Source organism: Zootoca vivipara, chromosome 1, assembly GCF_965207765.1.
Source record: "Zootoca vivipara chromosome 1, rZooViv2.hap1.1, whole genome shotgun sequence".
Taxonomy (NCBI): domain Eukaryota; kingdom Metazoa; phylum Chordata; class Lepidosauria; order Squamata; family Lacertidae; genus Zootoca; species Zootoca vivipara.
The window spans coordinates 29,475,050-29,497,168 of NC_142582.1; the positions used below are offsets into that span (position 1 = coordinate 29,475,050).

Genomic DNA, 22,119 nt, shown 5'->3' on the forward strand with positions numbered 1-22,119 from the left:
CAATATGTAACCTGATCCTTACAAGAACAATACACACTTCGACCATACCGTACTGCATACCCAAGTCCCAATAACTGCAGGAGAATGCTTGTGGAGCATAAAACATATAGTTTCCTGGTTCTTTAGATTCATCTGTATGGCTTTAACAGAGCGGCACTCAACTCAGTACCATATCTTTATTTGATCAACAAGACTCCTCACTGGGCCACTGTTTTCATAATCAAATGCCCTAGAGATTAATAGCCTTTTCAAAACAGTTCAAAAACGTCTGTTGCCATCTAAAGCAGAGATGGCGAACATGTGGTCTTTTAGATGTCGTTGGGACTACAATTCCTATTATCCCTATCAGCTACGCTGTCTGGGTCTTACGGGACTTGGAATCCCACAACATCTGGAGGCCTGCAGGTTAGAGAAGTGTCCTTCATTTCACAAATTAAGCCGAAACTGCCAATTTTAATCATAAAGTTTCATCCCACCTGCCAGTGTCCCTGACGCACAGCACAAAAAAGGGGAGGGATCCCTCTTCTATTAGTTCTCATTACTAGAGCACCATGTTGAAGTAATAGTTCACATGCTTCCAGCTTTCCTCTCCCAGCAGCAGCAGTCAAAGCTGAAAAGAAATAAAAGGTTTTAGTTTACCAGATTTAAAGAGAAAACAAGCTTGAGAGAAGACATTAAGCTAAAAGCATTCTATGCATTCCTCCCGAGAGTTATCAGCAGTTAGTCCAGAAACCAATAGATGTTTCCTCTTGTACAAAAAAACCCCCTTGTATTCCCAGATACTAACATTCATTAAAATGACATGGAACTGGATACTCAAAAACTTCCTACAGAGTCAAGAATGGCAAGATGTCCTTTTAAGAATGTAAGAATAGCTCCCTTGAATCAGACCAAAGGACCATCAAGCATCCTTTTTTGCCACCACCCAGGGCCACATGCCAGAGCAATGAATGCAAATTTTAGCCTTGTGCAGTAGGCTACTTTGTGTATATACCCACTCCCTCTCTATTCTCCACCTAGGCAAACAAGAAGCAAGATCAGTTCAAGGATGCATTCCAACCACATAAACCATTGAGAGCACAAAACAGGGTCACTGGGAGTCTCGAGCCAGAAAGAGTCCCAGAAGACTACATCTGGCCCCTGGGCCTGAGGTTCCCAACCCCTGGGAAAGGCTGCAGTCTGCAAAAATGCCCCTAACTGAAACCTGTAATGCTAGTTACAGCAATGGTTGAGAATTTCTTCTCTACTCTCACAACTGTAAAAAATAATAATGTAGGTCACAATCTGTCATGGATGCTTTAGCTTAGATTTTTGCACTGCAGGGTGTTGAACTAGATGGCTCTTGGGGTCCCTTCCAACTCTACAATTCTAATCTCTTTGTTTCACTGTAACCCTAGCAGTAAAGGCAGTCATCTGCTAGTCCACAGGAAGTAAGATTTTTGTTTAATGGTAACTGACACACAAGGTAGCACCATTAATTTAAGGATTAGGTTGAGCATGTAGACCCAAACAAGCTGACAGTTTTTGTTTTTGTTTTTAAACAGATTTTTTATAACTGCTGGGAATATAACACGAAGGTTATAGCTCTGTTATAAAACCAAAAAACAACCCTGTGCCTTATCTCACTATCACCCACAGCTCCTGGGGTCACTTAAGATACAAAAAGCTGATGTGTCTCAAGTATACCATATTCAGAAATAAGCATGACTAAAGAATAGCCTGCAGTGGGCTTAAACAAACAAGATCCTCAGGAAAGCTATGTTTAGGAATGCTGACCATTCCGAAAAGGCCCATCTCTGATATGTCTAATGTACCCAACAATAGCTTGCCCCGGCTTCTAACTTTAAAAAGAAAAGGGGGAAACACTAAATGAACAGCAAAACTACTAATGGAAAATGGAAAATATGAGACCAGCTTACTACTCTATAGGAAAACTAATATGATCTTTGGCAGATCTTTGGCCTATTGTCAAAGATGTTGAGGAAAGTGCTAACTGAGGAAGAGAAATTTTGGAAAACAGGGCAAACAATGGTTGGAAGTGTCTGTAACAATGTAAGGTGGCTAATACATTTTGCTGTGTACGAGGTGATACTTCTAATGTGATTCTATGCCATATGCACTTTGTCTTTTGTGCATTGAAATCTGTGTGAAGGATTTCTGTAAATCCAAAACACACAGTTTAGGAATATAGGAAACTGTCTTCTACGGACTCCTAGCTCCATATTGTCTGCACTGACTGACTGACAGGGACTCTCTGGTTTTCAGAAAGGAGTCTTCCCCAGGGATTGAATATGGAATGTTATTGCATGCAAAGCATCTACCGCACCACTAAATGGCAGTCCCTTTCCAATCCTGGTCTATGGTTAAAAATGTAAAGGGGGAGGGGAAACAGAGAGCTGCCTTCTGAAAAATCTGTCCCCAGATTGCAAGGCACATATCTGAATTTATCAAATTTTCAAGACTTGTAGACCATTTTTGACAACGTGACAATTCATCCTAAGCAGCTCTGCTTAACTATAGGCACTGTGATCTCAGTGCAACCCTCAGCTAGCAATCTCTGCACTCAAAATGCCACTGTTAGGAGGAAAAGTGTTCTGTCCAAACTGCCAGAAGGAAATGGCTGCTCAAATGTGTAGCTAGGCATGAACAATCCACAGACTACTGGGGGACTAGTAGCATTATAAGTACAAGAGGGGAAAACAGGAATATGCCAACAAAAACAACCAGAGAATGTAGACGGGTACAGAGATAGAATAAGGCAAGAGCGCAACAAAAGGAGAAAATGCAAAGGAGTCTATTCTGTAATGCATCAGAGACAAAGGGTGGCATCTAATGTTGCACAAAGGGTCTTCTTTGCATGTCACTTCTCCCTCCTCTTCCCAATGCAGCTCTTTGTAACCTCTTGTATGTTTTGGCCAGAAGGGCAAACTGTCACAGAAAGGGGGGGGATAATACAGAAGCCTCTGAAAATGGCTTTATTTCTGCCTCTAAGAAAGAGGAGCATAAAGATATCCCACTTGGTGGTGTCCTTGTGTCCCTTGAGAAACCCCCTTCTGATGAGTACCAAAAGCTCTCTCTCTCATACACACATACCTGTTTCTCCCCACAGTGTGTCTGTTTCATTGATGTCGATTTTAGGCTCCTTTTCAATCCGCATCAGAAAATGAATCACCTACAATGAGGAGGAAAATCTCAATCAGCTACAATTAAAAAAAAAAGAAACCCATCAAGAAAGAACAAGCAATTACATAATTATGGACTTGATTTACCTTAGCACTCTGTTGGTGGTGCACAATACATTTGTAAACACAATAGGTTTCAGCTAAGAAATTTATGGTATGTCAAACTATGCATTTAAGGTAACAGCACAAGTTGTTATGTACAAGCCAGTTTCTCTTCAAAGATCTAACAAGGATATATCCAGGTTCTATGGAATGGCAAACTATAACTAGGTGCTTGTATATATGCTTGTCTTCTGAATGCATCAATACTATGAGACTATTTTGGATACAAATTAATTTTCTGTTTCACTCAAGAGATAAAATGAGTAAGAATGTGTTTCTGTCAGTTTCATGTCGTCGTCCCCCAAAAATATAAAATTATTTATATTATGTGGTTGGGTAAATCAAGGAAAGTACAAGCAAACAAAGCAAGGCAATTCATATGAATCTTCTCAGAAATGTTTACTGGGAGTAGTTAAAGAAACAGTTCTAATGTTTCAATTGAAGCTGAGGAACATGAGTGCATACTTCTTCCATACTCCATTTCTATGAAGAAAAACAGAGGCAATGTTTAAAATGTTGAATTGTAAAAAAAAGGTGGGGGGGAATATTCCATTTATACAGGAATCCCAATCTGCCTTCATACTAGTATACAGTGCAGAATTTAACTCCCCCCCCCAACCGCTTCAAAAATGGCAGTAAAACATAATGGAGGCTAATGTTTGCATGCCAAGATTAATTGCATAAACAATAAATACATTAAGAGAGCTGCTGCAGTCTTGTGAGGCAGATGGAAAATAGTACAAATGTGGTTTCAAGGAATAAACCATCTTCTTGTATTCTATTATGGCCATGTAATCCTTTATAGCCACATTGTGGAGACAGAAATCCTACTAGCATTTTTCATCTTAAACAGAGCTGCACTTGGCACAAGTACAGAGTATGCTAAAGCTTACAGTATCATCTTGTCTCAAGTATATGGAGCAAAAAACACCACCAAGCAAGTTGGGACCATTCAACTCCTAACCCCTTACAAGTCTGTAACCATGCTTCATGTTACAGATGCTTCGGGTTACAGACTCCACTAACCCAGAATAGTACCTCGGGTTAAGAACTTGGCTTCAGGATGAGAACAGAAATCGTACGGCGGTGGGCCCCATTAGCTAAAGTGGTACCTCAGGTTAAGAACGGACTTCCAGAACGAATTAAGTTCTTAACCCGAGGTACCACTGTAATCTTTTTAGTAGCAACAAAGGAAAGAGAGATTGGGAAGCGGAGTTTTTTTTCAAGAAAAAAGGGGTGCCGGAACTCACGATGAAATTGTTACAGTTAAGTAACTGGGTGACTTGGTGCAGCCCTGAATAGATGCCGGGTTGACAACAGCCACAATCACTGCCTGCAGAGGTGCTAAAAACTACAGCAAGCTGTCTCCCCAACTGCTTTTGGGGGTCGCCACTAGTTCTGGTGCAGGTCAAATAAATGTGCCCCCGCCTCCCTCGTTCTCTTAAGATTCAGGCGGATGGCATGGGCAGCTCAGAAGGGCACTCACTCAAACGTGCGCATGCAACGGTAGAGGCCTGATTGGAAAGCTTAAAGTCCATTGCCACTACAGTCATACCTTGGTTTAAGCACGCCTCGGTTTGAGTATTTTCAGTTTAAGTACTCCGTGGACTCGTCTGGAACGGATTAATCCACTTTCCATTACTTTCAATGGGAAAGTTCGCTTCAGGTTAAGTACGCTTCAGGTTAAGTACGGACTTCTGGAACCAATTACACTCATACCTCGGGTTAAGTACGCTTCAGTCTAAGTACTCCATGGACCGTCTGGAACGGATTAATCCACTTTCCATTACTTTTAATGGGAAAGTTCGCTTCAGGTTAAGCACGCTTCAGTTTAAGTACTCCATGGACCGTCTGGAACGGATTAATCCACTTTCCATTACTTTCAATGGGAAAGTTCACTTCAGGTTAAGTACAGACTTCCGGAACCAATAAGGAATTACAAACTGGCCCCACCCTGTATCATGCCTAGGAGCGGCCAGGAGCTAAGTGGAGTCATAGATTGGAGAAAAGTGTAGACTCGCACACACTGACCAGCTTCTGTTTTGACTTGGAATGTTCATTTTGGGCTTCTCAGATGTATGTGAAGGCTATAAGTGGGCAGTGTGAGTGCCAGACCGCAATGGCACCCACCTGTGAGGTGTTGGTACTGAACTCTGGAGCTCCCCAGCTAAAAAAAAAAAGCACTGTTGGAAAGTATATGGCAAGTGCCACATAATTTGTGTATGATAGTGTAAGGGGGTAGCTATTTTGTCTGATTTCCCAATAAAAGTGACATTTTCCTGAGTGGCATGATACAGCTATTCCCAGCTCTTTGGGAAAAATACATGATGTCTCATTTGTTTGAAAAGTACTGCCTGATGGCAGTGAAATTTGATCTTTATTCATATACTTGCCTCATGTTGAATGGGCTTGTAGTAGCCTGACAGACTTTGTTTTTTATTAATTAAAATTCTATACTGCCCTTCATCCGAAGATCACAGGGCGGTTTACAATATAAAAAAAACAAAAATACACAGTATAATAACAAATAAAAGCAGTATCACCTCCACCACACAGTTTAAAAGGCCATCATTTAAAATGTAGACCTTTTTAATATCAATTGGAGAATAGCAGTGTAGAAACCATTGAATTATTCTAAACACTTTCAAGAAGAGAGGTGGAGCAAGCTACCTGACAATGTCCCATGCTTGAAGATGCTGTCAGAGCCTGCTGAAGTGCCTGTCGCTTTGTCAGTGAATTCTGCTGCTGGGAAGTGCTCCAATCCATGTTCAGCAGATATTCAAGAATATCAGAATGGCCCCTTAGGGCACTATGAACCAAAGCACACTGTCCCTTTTTATCCAAGTGATTGATCTAAAAGGGGAAGCGCAGGGAGAGAAAAAGAATATCATTCATGATAAGCAGGCTCATTGCACAAGCTGTTACACCAAAGCTTTTTACAAAGTACCAAATTGGCAGATTACTATACAGTGGGACCTCGACTTATGAATTTAATCCGTTCCGAATGCACACTCGTAGGTCGAAAACTTTGTAAGCTGGGTTTCCCATAGGAAACACAGTTTCCTATAGGAATGCATTGGAAACGGAAAAATTCGTAAGTCGAGGAAACCACATCTAGCCACAAACGGGTTTCCGTTCGGATGTCGGAAAAATCGTAAGCGCGCGGCCACTTTTTCCGCTCGTAACTTGAAAACGTTGGATGTCGAATAGCTCGTAAGTCAAGGTCCCACTGAATATAATTTGGTGGTATTTACTGTGATTCTGCATAACTATGTATTACCTAAAATCAAAGCAGATTCTGGTTTGTTTGTTTTTACTAAACCTAGGTAAGGTATTTTAGTTATGTGTTCCAGAGTATTAAAGCACAGGGCACAAGGAATTTTCATGTTTAACTGATCCAGGGCATGCTTCAGTGTCTGAGCTGCATCCTCACAGAGAAAGGAGATAGCCTTTATTTGGCTCCCTCTGTATAGCTCTATAGCTCCATACTGAGTCTGTGGTCAAGCTTACCTTTGCTCCTTTCTTGCAGAGCAGTGAAACTATATGCATGTGGCCTGCAGCTGCTGCACAGCAAAGTGGGGTCATCCCATTCTCAGACGCACCATCAATGGCGGCACCAAATTCAAGCAGAAGGAGGACCACTTCTTCATGATCAAGATGAGATTGAACACACAATATTGGAGCATTGTTGAGAACTTCTGTCCTGTAGTTTACATTTGCACCACCCAAAATCAGCAGACGACTCACCTAGAGGGATTTAAAAGAAAGGAAATATAATTTGACTTCTTGTTTAGAGACTGAAACAGGAACAATTTGCATCTCCATAATGTAATAAGATTGTATGGATGTCAGGTTGCAGTTGATGAGGTTACAGATTGTTTCTTAATTTACATAGAAAAACCTATTTGCTCAATTCTAAAATAGGAATACTCTCTACAGAGAATACACGTGGCTATTCACACATTAAAGAGAGACTTAAAAACTAATCATTTGCATCTTCCCTTGCTGATACCAACAGTCCTCTTTAAATCACTCTTAACAAATGTTTTGGGATTTTCTTAGAGACAGTGGCAGAGACTGTTGAAAGTTTGGGGACTTTAACTTTGGTCAGTTTAACAGCACCATGAATCTACATGAGCTTTATAAAGGTTATTGGCTAGTGGCTAGTTTTTCAGTCCTTACACTCAATGGCTAAAAAGCGCTTTTGGCCAATCTTGATTGGACAAGTTTTCAAAAGCAGAGAAAGAAACAGGAGATTCAAAGAGAGTGAGCATTTCCTAGTTTGAACAGATTCTTGCCACAGTCAAGTCTCCTGCTTTTCCTTTCTTCCTTGTTCTGGAACTGACATGCTGTTGCCCACTTGCCCTCAGCCTGTAACAGTGTGGAACTGCTTTCTCTTAAGTTTAGAACTACCACAGTGAAAAAGTGAAGTATAACTTATACTTAAGTTTTCTTACCTTTACATTGGGTGTATAAAGATTTCTCAAGGATGCAAGAGCTGCTGACAAACCATCAGTGCTATAGCCAATCCACAAGGCTTGAAGGTGGCTGGAAGAAATTCCAGTCTTTTTGCTGAGCCCCTGGAAGATACAACAAATAGAGATGAAAAAAGAGGAAGCAAACAGATTTTCAAAATAATATTACTATTTGCACACTGAAAATTGTGATAGCCTTTTTCTTTGAAAAATGAAAATCCTCAGACCTTTGCTTGCATAGAAATACTTTAGCTGTGTATTTACATCTGCCCAATATTTGAAATGTCCCTTACAAACTTCCTGCAGCAGCTCGAAAATACAAGAAAAGTGTGCAGCCTTCCTCCATACATAGTTCTACCTACTGGGCAATGAATATTTTGAGAGTGGCTAGGTATTAAACTCTAAATACAGTATCATGTGACAAGAGATTAGGTCTGGGTTACTTAAAAAGCTTTAAAACAATATTAGTAACTGCTGTGAAAATAACATTTATGCACATTGTGAACGTTGAAAATAACATTTATGCACATTGTGAACGTTTTCTAAAGCAAAGTTTAACTTGCCATTTTCTAAAGCTTCTGGATGGGGAGAGAAACAAGAGGACATAATGATATTATGGCACAAAGATATAACAAAAAGAAACAAACTGAACACATATCAGAAGGCAAAATAAAATATAGGCTTTACCTTGAATATATGTGCTTTCAGAATGTGATGCCCAAGCTCCATTGTTTGCTGACGGTTAAGCTTTCCTTCCTGCCTTGAGAACATGAATGCCAGGAGCGCATGCCCATTCCTAATCAAAGAAGCAGAAAGACAGGGAGAGAGGATTTTAAACTGTACTAATCAATGTTATGTCACCTGTTTGTCCTCTGAATACCTAACGTGACAGATTTCATTCTCCTGCCCCAAAATCTAAATATCAAAATCTGTTGAACCTAAGGAAGACAGAAGATACTTGCATTATCTCATTCTCAGACATTACCAGTCCTTTTTGTGGAAAAGTTTGTTCTGTTCCTATTCTGTTTAAATCAAACCAAGTCATGAGAAATGTAAACTAGCGTCTGGTAAGGTCAACCAAGGTCACAGACACAGCGTATCTGGTTTTCACTATAATGGAGTACGGGTGGTGATTTATATGGTAAGAGTGCAAGATTTTGCAAAACCACAGTGACATTTCCGTGTTCTGAAACAGTGGGCAAACAATGTGTTCAGACCCTTCTTTTTCCGTAAAGCAGTCTTCCCATTTCTTTTTAAGTCAATAATGAACACATCACCATCACAAACAAATATAAAAGAATTATGTTATCACGGTAACAGGGAAAAAGGTCAGCTTCTAATGCTTTTTAAAGTACTATGTTTTTATGCATTCTTTAAAGTGTAAATTAAAAACAGTGCACGTTATAATACTTTGTACACTAAAGAGCACTGGAGAAATTATTAATACTAAAAATTACGTGATATAATTGTAGGTAGCCAAAATAAATCTACTCAGCGCAACTATTATGTATATTTGATTCTTTCAACAGGGATATTCTTAACGCAACATTACAGCGAGCTTTTTATTATTTATAACTTTTTACAAAAAAAATAAAATAGGCTCAAAGCAATTTACAAATCCATAAAATACACAATTGCTTGCATATTTTTAATAAAGCCATTTTTATTTTTTGCTAAAAGTGTGTGTGATATTGAATCCAACTCAGTAAATTAATGGATGTGCATGTATCTTGGTGGTTTGCAGGTATAGAATGAAAACATCTAAAATAATTTTTAAAACAATACAAAAAACAACTGATGACGTGTAAAAACAATACGAAATGAACAACTAAGTTTGAGGGCACTCAATGAAGAACAACCACATAAAAAGCCTATTAAGTGCTTTCATGCACTCAACAAAACTTTCATGGTTTTCCATTGACCAATAACCTCCTCCCCAAGCCATGTTACCAACTGCTCTTGAAACCAGCCTGTGTTTTGAAAGTTGCTCAAGTCAAGTGTGTTGTGTCAGTCAGACTACAAAAGTCCAAAGACCCAGAGTGCATCAAATCAGTCAAATTATTCTCTAGCTGACTGATTTTCCATTAGTGCCCCCCCCAAAAAAACTGGATCTCATTCTTCCCATACTCCACTGGTTTTAACCAGCTCCTGCATGCAGTTGACATCTTGGCCTAGCACAATAGCTACAGCAGATGAAAGCACGTTTCCAGCAGCCAACGTATTCCTCTCCCTTGATTAAATTTTGAACTGGTTCTAATTTTAGAATGTCAAACTGCACGATTCCATAAGCCTCAGATGCTGAATCTCTTTTTAAATTATACGAATGTCAGTGTAAACTGCAATAATCCCATTACAGGGCCACTCCCATTTCTACTTATAGGATTCACAAATGATTAGTGGGGCAGGATAAAAGACACAAGTTACTGTTGAACAAACAATCTGAAATTTAAGAACATAATAGATTCCCTATGGGTTCCACCTACCACGTTATCATGTCTCTAACAGTGCCCATAATCTCTATAAGCCTGAGAAGGATTTGTTGTCAAATAGGGAGGAATAAGAATGTAAAGAGTTTCCAGGGCTGGATAGTTAATTCATAAGGTTGCGCCTGCAGAATTATAAAGAAGCTTCATAGCAGATAAATAAAAAGTCACATTCCTCCATAGTGTACTCTCCTACCAAAGTAATGAAATGCTTAGCCCAAATGTTACTGAAAGTAGTAAATTCCGCTTTTTAGATATGGAGTCTCATTTCTGATTTTACTGTACAACTTATGCTTCAGTGATAAACAAAATGAAAAACCTTGGCTCTAACAGCATTTTTCCCTTAGCAATGACATGCCCGGTATCAATACCATCTTCCACTTGTAGCACAACAAAAGAAACAAAAACCATCAGCAATTATTAGCACCCACAATATAATATATACAGCTTCCATTTACCTTGGTTCACACAAGAAGTCCGTGTTTTCACCCTCTGCTCTCCAGACCAGCCACTCCCTGAAGGATGGATGGCAGAACATTCGCGTTTTGTCTCGCCTTTTTATCAAAAAGCCTGAAAGGGACTCCATCCTCTGATGGAACTCTTCCCAGTCCTGTTCACCATATATCTGGCCAGCATTGATGGCCTGGAAAATCTGGTCATCTGTCATTGGGTGAAGTGATGCCAGAGCCACATTCAGCACTGGCAGGGCCCTTTCAAACGATGAGTTCGTCATGAACTTCATGTTGCACTGAAGCAAATAGAGCTCAGAGAGAGAGACTGGAACTACCTTGTAGCTTGCACTTTTGATCACGAGGTGACCCTTCTGAAAGAGATCCAGGGTCAATTTCAAGTAGAGATAGGATCCCATGCTCCTCATGATCAGATGGTTGCTCACTTTCCCAATTATAGCTGTATCAGCTTTTCCATTCAGAGATATATTGTTTACAATATCCTGGCTGGCACCGATCCTGTACTGAATGTACGCATTCAAATCAGCCTGTATTTCTTTATTTTCAGGGAAATCATCCAGGGAGATCGTGAAGAAAGGATATGAGCTGATTATTTCCTGTATCATAAAAGGAGAGAGAGACAAGCACTTTACAGTACAAATGCCATAGGTGTACAGATGAAATCTGAGTTTGCAGGAACATCACATTAAAGGTGGATCAAGCTGGGCTAAGAGCAGGATGAATGAAACCTTGTCATATATATATATATATATGGAGGGACCCAGGTGGCGCTGTGGGTTAAACCACTGAGCCTAGGGCTTGCCGATCAGAAGGTCGGCGGTTCGAACGGGGTGAGCTCCCGTTGCTCGGTCCCAGCTCCTGCCCACCTAGCAGTTCGAAAGCACACCAAAGTGCAAGTAGATAAATAGGGACCGCTCCGGCGGGAAGGTAAACGGCGTTTCCATGCACTGCTCTGATTCGCCAGAAGCAGCTTTGTCATGCTGGCCACATGACCCGGAAGCTGTCTGCGGACAAACGCCGGCTCCCTCGGCCTATAGAGCGAGATGAGCGCCGCAACCCCAGAGTCGGACACGACTGGACCTGATGGTCAGGGGCCCCTTTACCTATATATATAGTTACTTTGCATATATATATATATATATATATATATATATATATATATATATATGAGCAAAGTAACTATTTGGTCTAGATAAAGGTAGTAAACCTACTTCTGGAGAGTTTTATTTCAGATTATAAACCGGGGTTCCTGTGTGTGTGTGTGTGTGTGCTCGCGCGCACGCGTAGAACAAATCCCCTCTACATACAAAATTAGTACATCAGGAGGGGAAAAGCTAGCCTAGAGCTTTCCTCCCTGACATCTGGTTTTCTATGTGCAGATAATATTTGTAACTTGCAACATTCAACCATACAGCTACCTGTGCTCTGAAGTAATAGACTTTCACTTAGAAGGACTTTCTGGTCATTACTGAATTCGTTCAGACACGGCAAAACGTTTCCTAAAATGTTGGTCAAGTGTCAGGCCACCCGCACATTAAAAAAGAGAGGGGCAGGACAAGTAATTCACACAAGTAAATAAGTCTGTTGCCCCCCCCCCCCCCGGCAACAAAAATGTTTTATTCAAGTTGGTACCCCTGCACCTGTCTAAGCCACAGCACATTCGCCAGACTATTCTTTCCAATTAAAATTAAAGCATAAACAACTCCTTGATACTCATTCTCCTCAATGCAGCATTATTTCAGAACAACATTTTCAGCTATACATTTTCAAAACATTACCTGAAAGTTTGTTCTTACAGTCACTATCAGTTTTAGCCAGGGAGGAAATTTAGAAATAATATTTGTGATGAATGAAGAAACCGTGTCCCCATAATCAGGTTTATGAAATTCAGCCTCATTTAAGCCATCTATCAAAATGATATATTCCTCTTCTGGAATTTTATGTTCTGAAAGACAAGACGAAGAAATACTAATAAAGTATACATTACATACACACACAACCCCACTTTGAATTTATAAAGTGGTTTACAGGAATAGAATAAACATAATCTTTCACTTTGTAATTTGCTTTGGATAACTTTTTGTGAAAAGACGACTAATAAATGCAATCTTGCTAATAATGATATTAATAATGATCCCTGTATTATCCTAAGAAAAATAAGGATAATAATGATGACTAGCAACAAAAGCAGGAAAGTGGTGAACAATCTGACTGTGTAAAAAAAAAATTGCAGTCGGAAGATTTAAGTCCAGGTTTCCAGACCCATGATTGCTACCAAATGTCTAGTTTCACCTAATAAGTATTCTGAAATGCATGGATAGCAACTGCAGTTCATTATTTCTAAATAGATGCTACACTGCTAATGCCACAGCTTGTGTAGAGCTGTTTATGTTGTTACTGAGAAAAAACATTTGCCATCACAGCTTCCATTAAAAGTTCCATTTTGCAAATGGATTCACATTGCTTCATGAATAATTAATATATCATATTATAGAACACACTACAGATGACTTGTAAGCATATCAGTAAATGTGTACGATTATAACCTAATAGTTTTTATTTTTTATTTTTAAAATGGAGCAGTTCATTATTTAAGGAATGTCTTAGCTTTTTCTAAGTGTGCTTTTCATCACACATATAAAATACAGTTGGATTAACACTAGTTTGCAATATTTTATTTTCTTGGATGGCTTTGATACCTTATTTAAAGCAAAACAGCAGAACACACACTGGTCTGCAAGCTAACTACTGCTAGGCACATCTAAAACACAAACCTTGTCTTGTAATTGAAGTCACTGTAGAGAAATTTTATTTTTGGCCTACCTTTCCTAAGATTTGCAAGTGGTTCCAGCACTCCTCTTCTGAACGCTGCTACTGGATCTTGAACGCAGGACCTAAGGCTAAGCATACTTTGTAGATGTGGTTCCCTTATCAAAAGTTCTCTGTATGCTGTTAACTGATGAGACCGGCAAAGAAGAGCAGCAATACTATGCACAAATTCTGGGACAAGGCATGTATAAGTGTTGTCAGCTTGACAGTAGTGATAGGCAACCACCTTTTTCAAAAAGAAGAAAAAAAGAAATGTTTAGTATTTGTAGTAGATGCTTCCAGTTACAAGAATAAAAATAATGGGATCTATTGAATCTTTGTAGATTTAGAGCAGGTATGGGTAACACCTGTGTGGCATAGTGATTAGTGTATAGAGTTGACTAGAACCCAGGAGACCAGGGTTCGAATTCCTACTCCTCCATGAAGATCACTGGGTGACCTTGGACCAGTCACTCACTCTCAGCCTAACCTACCTCACAGGGTTGTTGTGAGGATAAGATGGGAAGGAGGGAAACTATATAAGCCACCTTGAGCTCATATAAGCAGGATATATAAACGAATTTTTTTTTAAAAAAAAAATGTTGACAGACTGCAATTCCGATCATTCCGGACCAATGACCATGCCGAACTGGGCTGATGGAAGCTGGGAGTCCAACAACATCTGGAAGGCTGTACTAGAGCACAAAACTCAGGAGATGCTAAGATGCGGTTGTGTCAGTCATGGCTGACACGGGTGAGATGTGATGAAAACTTTAAAATGGAGAAGGGAAGAATTGGAGAAATTCACTACTAGAGAAAGAGAGAGAGAAGCGAAAGGAGAGTATGTTCCCTTTGTAGCTTCTGTTATGCAAACCATAGTTTACAGAGAACCTCACTATCCTTACAAGGTATATTATACCTTCCCAAATATATCTCCCAGCACCAAACAACGAATTCTGGAAATAGGTAAACAGAGCTGTAAAAATCCTGTAATTCACATAAATATATCCCTCCCTCATCAATAACCATATCACTCTGCCATATGCAAAGACTGCTACATATGGCCAAAACTGGTGATTGTCCTTTGACAAACACAATGCTAAAGACCTTAGAAGACCCAGCAGTTCCAAGGCAGACCAGTGTGACACTATACTGGCCTCAACGGAAAGGATTCCTGCTAACATGGCAATGAAACCGGAAAGTTCAACTCCATTTGTTAAATGCAGGATGCTACAACAGTGCTGCTTACTCTTCTAAAAATATATTTCTTTAATTAAAAAAAAAACCCCAAACCAGAATTTGTTCCACCTTGCTCCTTTTTCTTTCTTTCTTTCTTTTTAGCAGATTCCCAGACTGTCTGGCTATATGGTATAATCCAACAATGAGTTCTAGATCTGGAATGTTGACAAGTTACAGATCTGTATTTTATTTTATAATGCACTAGCCAAGCATTAGATAGCTATCATGTTCCTCCTCTTGTAAAAGTTAAGTGCACTGACGATTGGGACATCAGGCTTAATTTTGGCAAACTCTGAGCATATGCAGAAGTATGCACCATCAAGCTCTGTGCAGCTTAATATTCAGTAAGGATGCATAATCTTAAAGTGGTTAGCGCTGACTTAATACATCTTTATTCTATCATGTTCTAAAAATAATAACTGCTTTGATGACAACAATATTAGGACAGTTCTTACATAAAGACTGTACCAAGTAATACTTCAATACCAAAGCAAATCCTCTGCTATTTACAACACTCGGCAAGGCTTTCCTTCTTTCACAATCCTTCCTGCAAAAATAAATGCATTAGAATGTCCCTAGTGCAATTTGCTGATAATTCCAGCTTATATAACCGTTAGATACATCAGTGACGAAAACACTGTAAGCTGCCTAGATCAAATGTTTGATCCCACTCCCTCCTCGATACATGCGCTGCAGGAAGGTACGTTAAATAAACTAGCTGCTGGGGGCAGTCGTTTCCTTTGGAATTAGAGGTCGCCATCTGCCAAAGTCGGACAGGGCGGGAAATACTCTCAAAATTCAAGTAAAACTGCATCTTTGCCCTTATGCAATCGGGATAAAAAAAGGGGGAATAAAAAGTGGCAAACAGAAAGAAATCACCACAGATTATGCAATGAGTACCTCCTCACTGGCAGTGTGTAGATCACTGAAGTGAATTGTACCATTTATTAAAAGCTGAGAAAAATAAATTAGTGGCACAGAAGCCTGGCCACTTACACAGTGCTTCTAAATATTCTGAATTCTTGTAAGGGGGACAATATACAGGTAGAATGTGTGTGATTTGGATTATGATTAAGAGCTGTTAAATATTAAGGTGTTACCTTTGACGCAAGACGTCGAACAGATTCTGCCACTTGGTTCGGATGTTCCTGAGCTGGGGGGCAGCTGAATGTTTTGCTTGTATTGGTACCCGCTGAGGCAACAGAAGCGGGTATCTGGCTGAGAGGAATCTCTTGACAGGGGTCGCTGCCTGTGAGGAAAGAGACCAGCAGACACCAGAGCTATAACCAGCAGTGATCCATTTTGTGGTATAAATTATGTATCTGCAATGCTGGTGATGTTTAGTCTTCCAGGGAAAGCTAAAGCACTGTTTGAAATCCCACAGCCTGCCTGCATGTGTTACCAGTTATGACTTCATTCATTTAGGCTGCACATGCTCATCACTTTGAAGATCTGCTAGGCTAATTTAGAGATGCTGTAACAGCAAATGCCCAAATCAAAAACAGAAGAAAAAACATTTAAAATTCCTTTGTAGTAACAAACACGCCCTTCCAAATGTACCCCAAGGCTATATTTCATTTCACGGGCCTATGGTAACAAAACGCTAGCATGGAATGACAGATATATTTGTTTTGAGTAGGTCAGCATCACCAAAGGGTTTGGGCTGGGGTGAAAGCACCATAGACCCATAGAATTGTAGAGGTGGAAGGCACGAACACACATTCCTTCCCAATTTCAGTACAGTAATGCTATTAATTTTGAGAATGGGCACACAGACATCACCTGTGCGATAAAATGGAACTCAGACATAAAATAGGACTGGGGGGGGGAGCCATGGGGCAACAAAGCAACAGAGTATGAGTATGTGAGCGAAAAACAGAAGCTGTGTAAGTTAAAGACATACAGTGGTACCTCTGGATGCGAACAGGATCTGTTCTGGAGCCCCGTTCGCATCCAGAGCAGTACACAACCTGAAGCACCGAATCTGCGCATGCTCGCTACGCGATTCGGCGCTTCTGCACATGACGTCATTCGGCACGTCCGCATGCGCGAATTGCTGAACCCGGAAGTAACCTGTTCCGGCACTTCTGGGTTCGGCGAGTTCATAACCCGTGATGTACACAACCCGCAGCGAACGTAACTAGAAGTATGACTGTACTTACTGCCAGCACTGAAGTCAATATAAACATGGAGAATTCAGCAGGGGTAGCCAACATTGTCCTCCAGGTCCACGCTCACCACCATGACCAATGGTCAGGGGGGGGGGTGGGAGTTGTACTCCAGCAGCATATGGAGGGCACAATATTGGCTACCCCTGTAGCAAATTAAAAAAAAAACCAAAGCAGCAAATAAAACAGCAGCAAATAAAGAAATAAACAGCAGCAATTTTTTAAAAAAACCCCAAAACTTTAAATGCAGCTGATTTTTAATCACACACCGAGTATCTGTTGAAACATGAGGTTCTCTGCAATTATTAGTAGTTTACTTATAGACTGCTTTGTCCCAAAGTGGTGAACATATTGGAACCATATGCACAACAGAGTAAAATAAAATGCAAATCAGCAAACAGAACAATGTAAGACAGCAAAATTAACAACAACGGTGGGGGCAGAGAATAGCCTTCCCAAGATAGAGGGTTAAATGGTGCTCTTCTCAACCCTACATCTAACACACCTTGAAAGATGCCTTAGCACCAAAACTAAAGGAGCCTGATGGATCTTCTGAAGGGTATTTGTTCCATAACATTGGCAGCACTACCACCGAGGAGGCCCTGTCCTTTACACCTCCAATAGGCCCCTTGTAGGAACTGCTACCAAGCAGCTCATTTCCACAGTCTACCAAGAGAGCAACTTGGGAGTGGGGAAGAGGTGGTACCAATGTTAAGAATAGCTAATGCAACTTATTTGTCCCACAAAGATGGCAGTTCATGTAGCACATATGCATTCAAATACAGCAGTGTTTACACTTTTCTGAATTAGCAAAAATAATCTACAAAAATTGTTTTTAAACGTACTTTTGGGAGAAAAATTAGAGCTGGTGGAAGCAATCTGCCTCATGCGACTTCCATGACAGCTAAGTGCCACAAGCTTTGAAATAATAGCAGTCTTCCCAAATCCCACATTTCCAACAACAACAGCTCCCCTGGTTTCTGCCTGGTCTTTATTATTCTTCAACTTTTCCTCTATTGCCTGAAACAGCCAGTCTCTTCCGACAAACACAGAGTCCGTTGTTATGCTTGGCACTTCAAACAATAGTGGCTTAAGCAGAATGTCTTGAGGCTTATAAGGGACAAAACGAGCTGAGAGAAGGAAAAGAACTTGTTAGAAGACAATATTTTAAGCAACGAAAGATCAATTTAAGGCAAAAGCACTCAAACTTTAGAAAATGTAACTAATCTGTTTTTGAACAATTTATTGTAAACAAAGCCTTGAATCAATTTACTGCAAACAAAGCCTTGAATCTTAAGTACATCAGAGCAGAAGTGCACAGCTGATTTCATAAAGTCAGCTTCTAAAGTTTAAATGGCTTCCATTCAAGATTCATACACAGCAAGAGTGTGGGCTACTAAAAAGAAAAATCTGCATAAGTACATATTTTTAGAGCCTCAAAATCTGAGATAATAAAGGCAAGCCTGTGGAGGCATCCTATAAGACACAGCCAGCTTCCAAAGTAAAGTCCTGGGGAACTGTTGCTTCTAAAAAACCAAAAGGCAAGCAAGAAAGTTAAGGCAATTGCAATGCACCTACCTTATACCATGTCCCACTTGAGCAGAACGTTAAATGCTCTGAGTGGAATTACCATATTTATTCTCTGCTTCCAAATATGTAGGATTTTTCTGGGTAATGTGAAGGGGAAGAGTTGTCTCCCCACCCCCCCCCCACCCCAAATGTCCTGGGGCTCCAACTGTCCCCAAAGCCATCACACCGTACTCTGGAGAAACTTTGATCAAGGCTGATCAGACATAATGATTCTGTGAGCCCTGGGAGAGAGTCTGTATCTCACCAGTAAGGCATCTGTTCTGCATGCAGAAGGTGCCAGATTCAATCCACATCTCCAAGTAGTGTGGATTGAGTATGTCCCTGATCTGCAACCTTGGGAAGCCACTGGCAATCTGTGTTGAAAACAATGAGCTAAATGAACCAATGGGCTCCACATCTCTGGAGAACTGCTGCTGGTCAAGTATATTTGCTAATTAAGGAACTCTTCCAAATGTTCTATAAAGGCGGTAAAGGTAAAGGGACCCCTGACCATTAGGTCCAGTTACGGAAGACTCTGGAGTTGCGGCGCTCATCTCGCTGGTCGAGGGAGCTGGCGTACAGCTTCTGGGTCATGTGGCCAGCATGACTAAGCCGCTTCTGGCGAAACCAGAGCAGCGCACGGAAACACCATTTACCTTCCCACTGGAGCGGTACCTATTTATCTACTTGCACTTTGACATGCTTTCGAACTGCTAGGTTGGCAGGAGACCGAGCAACGGGAGCTTGCCCCGTCACAGGGATTCGAACCGCTGACCTTCTGATGAGCAAGCCCTAGGCTCAGTGGTTTAACCCACAGCGCTACCCGCAAAATGTTCTATAAAGGCAGACAAGCCTCTAATTTCCACTAAGCAAGCACCAAACAAAACACTTGCATCTTCCACTAGGGAATAATGCCATCTCCAGAGCAGGTCAACACAACATTAGTTATTCATTTCATAGAATCGTAGAGTTGGAAGGGAACCACAAAGCTTATCTAGACCAATGCAGGAATCTTTTGCTCAATGTGCGGCTCAAGCCCATGACCCTGAGATGAAGAGTCTCGTGCTTTATCGATACCTTTTATTTCTTGCTGAACTCTCCCTCCAGCAGTATTGTGCCATGGTAAGCGAATTGAGGTCCTCAATGGTGTATTCCTCTGACCATCCAAATAGCTCAGGTCTTCTAGCTTGGTGGAGCTTGTTGCTGTAACAACAACGAACCTTGTCAGATGGATGGGCTGCAGGAGGTTCAATATCATGTCTCAAAACATTAGCCAGTCATAGCTGAGTAACATGGAACAATCCAGAGGTGCACAGCAGAAGGTGTACCTCTACAAAGCAAACTGTAGTGAACTTAAAATGCTCTGCTGAGCTCACTGGAGACAGAATGTGGTACAAACATAGTAGAGTTTTTCCTTTGCAATGCCACACTAGATCTTACTGCAGCCACATAACTTTAAAAAACACAGCATTGAGCTGCCATAAGCTTCAAGTTAGTGAAAAATTAATTTACTTTACCCTCTCCTTTGGATGTGTTAATCACTACACCCTATGGCCATAAAATGCTAACGATTGTATGTTTCATGTGAATATTTCCCCCCATTGTTAAACACTGAAAATATCAACTTTTCAGGACATATTCCAGTGTTCCTTAGAAATTCTTATATGAATGAAAACATTATACAGTGGAAAATAACTCAGTGCATAGAAACAACCCTAAAGTGTGTGTGATTTTCTATTTCAAAAGAAACACAATTTTTCGAAATATCCTCCTTTCACCATAAACTGCCTGTCTCAAGGTTCCAGTCCTCCAATTAATTGCGCTCTTTTGTGGTGTGTGTGTGTGTGTGTGTGTGTGTGTGTGTGTGTGTGTGTGTGTGTATATATATATATATATATATATATATATATATATATATATATATATATATTATATATATAATATTATATAAGGGCAACTTTCAGAAGGATTTTAAACTGCTGATTTATTGTTGGGTGGTAGATAAGAGAGGACAAGGCTCACGATGAATTTTTATGACCAGTTTGGCAGTCAATTTATTTATTAAAGCTTCAATATTTCCATGTCAAAACACAGCAAGGTAGCTAGCATGAATCTTCTGCCCCAATGATTTCATTCAGAGTTATTGGCAACCCAAAACTCGCAAGCAGACACTGTCCAAATCTTGGAAGGAGACAAGCAGGCACTTTGTGCAGTATTTCACAGCATCCAGAACATCAACAATCACCCATTAATGGCAGGATTCTCAGCCTCCCTTTTTGCAAAGATATATACATGACTAGCCATAAAAGCATTTAAGAGGCTGTGAAATGTACTGAAAAATAAATCGGTCATCTCCAGAATGCATTAACAAGCCAAACAGAAAAAGAGCTGAAGTTAGAAACAGTAGTCCTAATACAAAACTGATGTGTAGAAGAGAACCGTTCTATAGTCAGGGGTTTGGCTGGTGTTTTTAGAGGCATGCTCTGCATTTTAAACCAAAAAGCGGCTTGTCTCTTCAGCCCTGTGAGCTTATGCAACGGACACATGGAAGAAACCTACTGATATTTATCATAATCAACCAGTAAAATTTCCCCAACATAACCCACCGAAATGCATGGAAATAGGGGCTGAAACTCGTGGTGTGTGTGTGTGTGTGTGTGTGTGTGTGTGTGTGTGTGTGTGAAAATACCATAGGGCTGCTGAACTGTCTACATTACAGGTAGGTAGCCGTGTTGGTCTGAGTCGAAGCAAAATAAAAAAATTCCTTCAGTAGCACCTTAAAGACCAACTAAGTTTATATTTTGGTATGAGCTTTCGTGTGCATGCACAAAGAAGTGTGCATGCACACGAAAGCTCATACCAAAATATAAACTTAGTTGGTCTTTAAGGTGCTACTGAAGGAATTGTCTACATTACTTTAGCTTGTTTTGAGAACATGTGCACTGAAATGGGTTTTTTCTCCCATTGAGGCCTTTCCCATGTACCATACCACTCCACATACCTGGCAGATTTCCACTAAAACTGACCCCCCCAGATGGATTTTGTTTACAATGTAAGTATGTTAGTATGGCTTCACTCCCTTGATGAAATTTAAAAGGGAAGTTCATCTTCTTCTAGAAGAAAGCAACATGCTACTGCATCTAAATTTTGTTTCTTAAAAATGTGTCTGATATAAAACCAGAAGCAAAAGTTCATGAACTGAAGAGACCTTCCACAATTGTATGGACACGGGGCTCTCTACTTTCTAGTATGACTACCTTAACACAAAGTCTGGGTTCTTATGGCAAGGGCAAATTCCATCATTCAGCCATTAGCAAATATTTAAGTGAACCGAGTGACCTTCTAAATCTAGAGAAGATTCCCCCCCCCAAAACACACACACACATTATTCTTTTTATTGGGATATTTGCCCTTTTGAGTCAAATCAGTCATTTCGATCAACGATCTGAAGATTTATATGGTATACTGCTTGATTGTAACAAAAACCAGACAAACCTCAAAGCAGTTTATAAAAAGAATAAAATGATTGTTTTTTTAAAAAAAATCAAACAACAATTAAAATTAGTGATAACAGATTAAAATACAAGAAAAAAATTTCATATCTGGATAGGCTGACCTAAACA

General features: G+C 40.2%; 2 protein-coding genes across 10 annotated transcripts in view; one reads left to right on the forward strand and one right to left on the reverse strand.

The window, feature by feature from the left end:
• Nucleotides 1-9,260, forward strand: part of WDSUB1 (WD repeat, sterile alpha motif and U-box domain containing 1) — a 43,329-nt gene extending 34,069 nt beyond the window's left edge. For all 4 annotated transcript variants that reach the window (XM_035132113.3, XM_088651793.1, XM_088651799.1 and 1 more), the window contains one exon: nt 6,814-9,260. The gene's annotated coding sequence lies outside the window, so the exon portion shown is untranslated. The remainder of the gene's footprint in view (nt 1-6,813) is intronic.
• Nucleotides 1-22,119, reverse strand: part of TANC1 (tetratricopeptide repeat, ankyrin repeat and coiled-coil containing 1) — a 134,554-nt gene that overhangs the window by 8,308 nt on the left and 104,127 nt on the right. For all 6 annotated transcript variants that reach the window (XM_060280045.2, XM_035132073.3, XM_035132091.3 and 3 more), the window contains 12 exons: nt 19,574-19,699; nt 17,773-18,057; nt 15,860-16,008; nt 13,536-13,767; nt 12,491-12,657; nt 10,701-11,308; nt 8,447-8,555; nt 7,742-7,864; nt 6,795-7,031; nt 5,955-6,137; nt 3,094-3,172; nt 477-610 (listed from right to left, as the gene is read on the reverse strand). In XM_060280045.2, the coding sequence (XP_060136028.2) occupies nt 477-610; nt 3,094-3,172; nt 5,955-6,137; nt 6,795-7,031; nt 7,742-7,864; nt 8,447-8,555; nt 10,701-11,308; nt 12,491-12,657; nt 13,536-13,767; nt 15,860-16,008; nt 17,773-18,057; nt 19,574-19,699 (2,432 nt within the window). The remainder of the gene's footprint in view (nt 1-476; nt 611-3,093; nt 3,173-5,954; nt 6,138-6,794; nt 7,032-7,741; nt 7,865-8,446; nt 8,556-10,700; nt 11,309-12,490; nt 12,658-13,535; nt 13,768-15,859; nt 16,009-17,772; nt 18,058-19,573; nt 19,700-22,119) is intronic.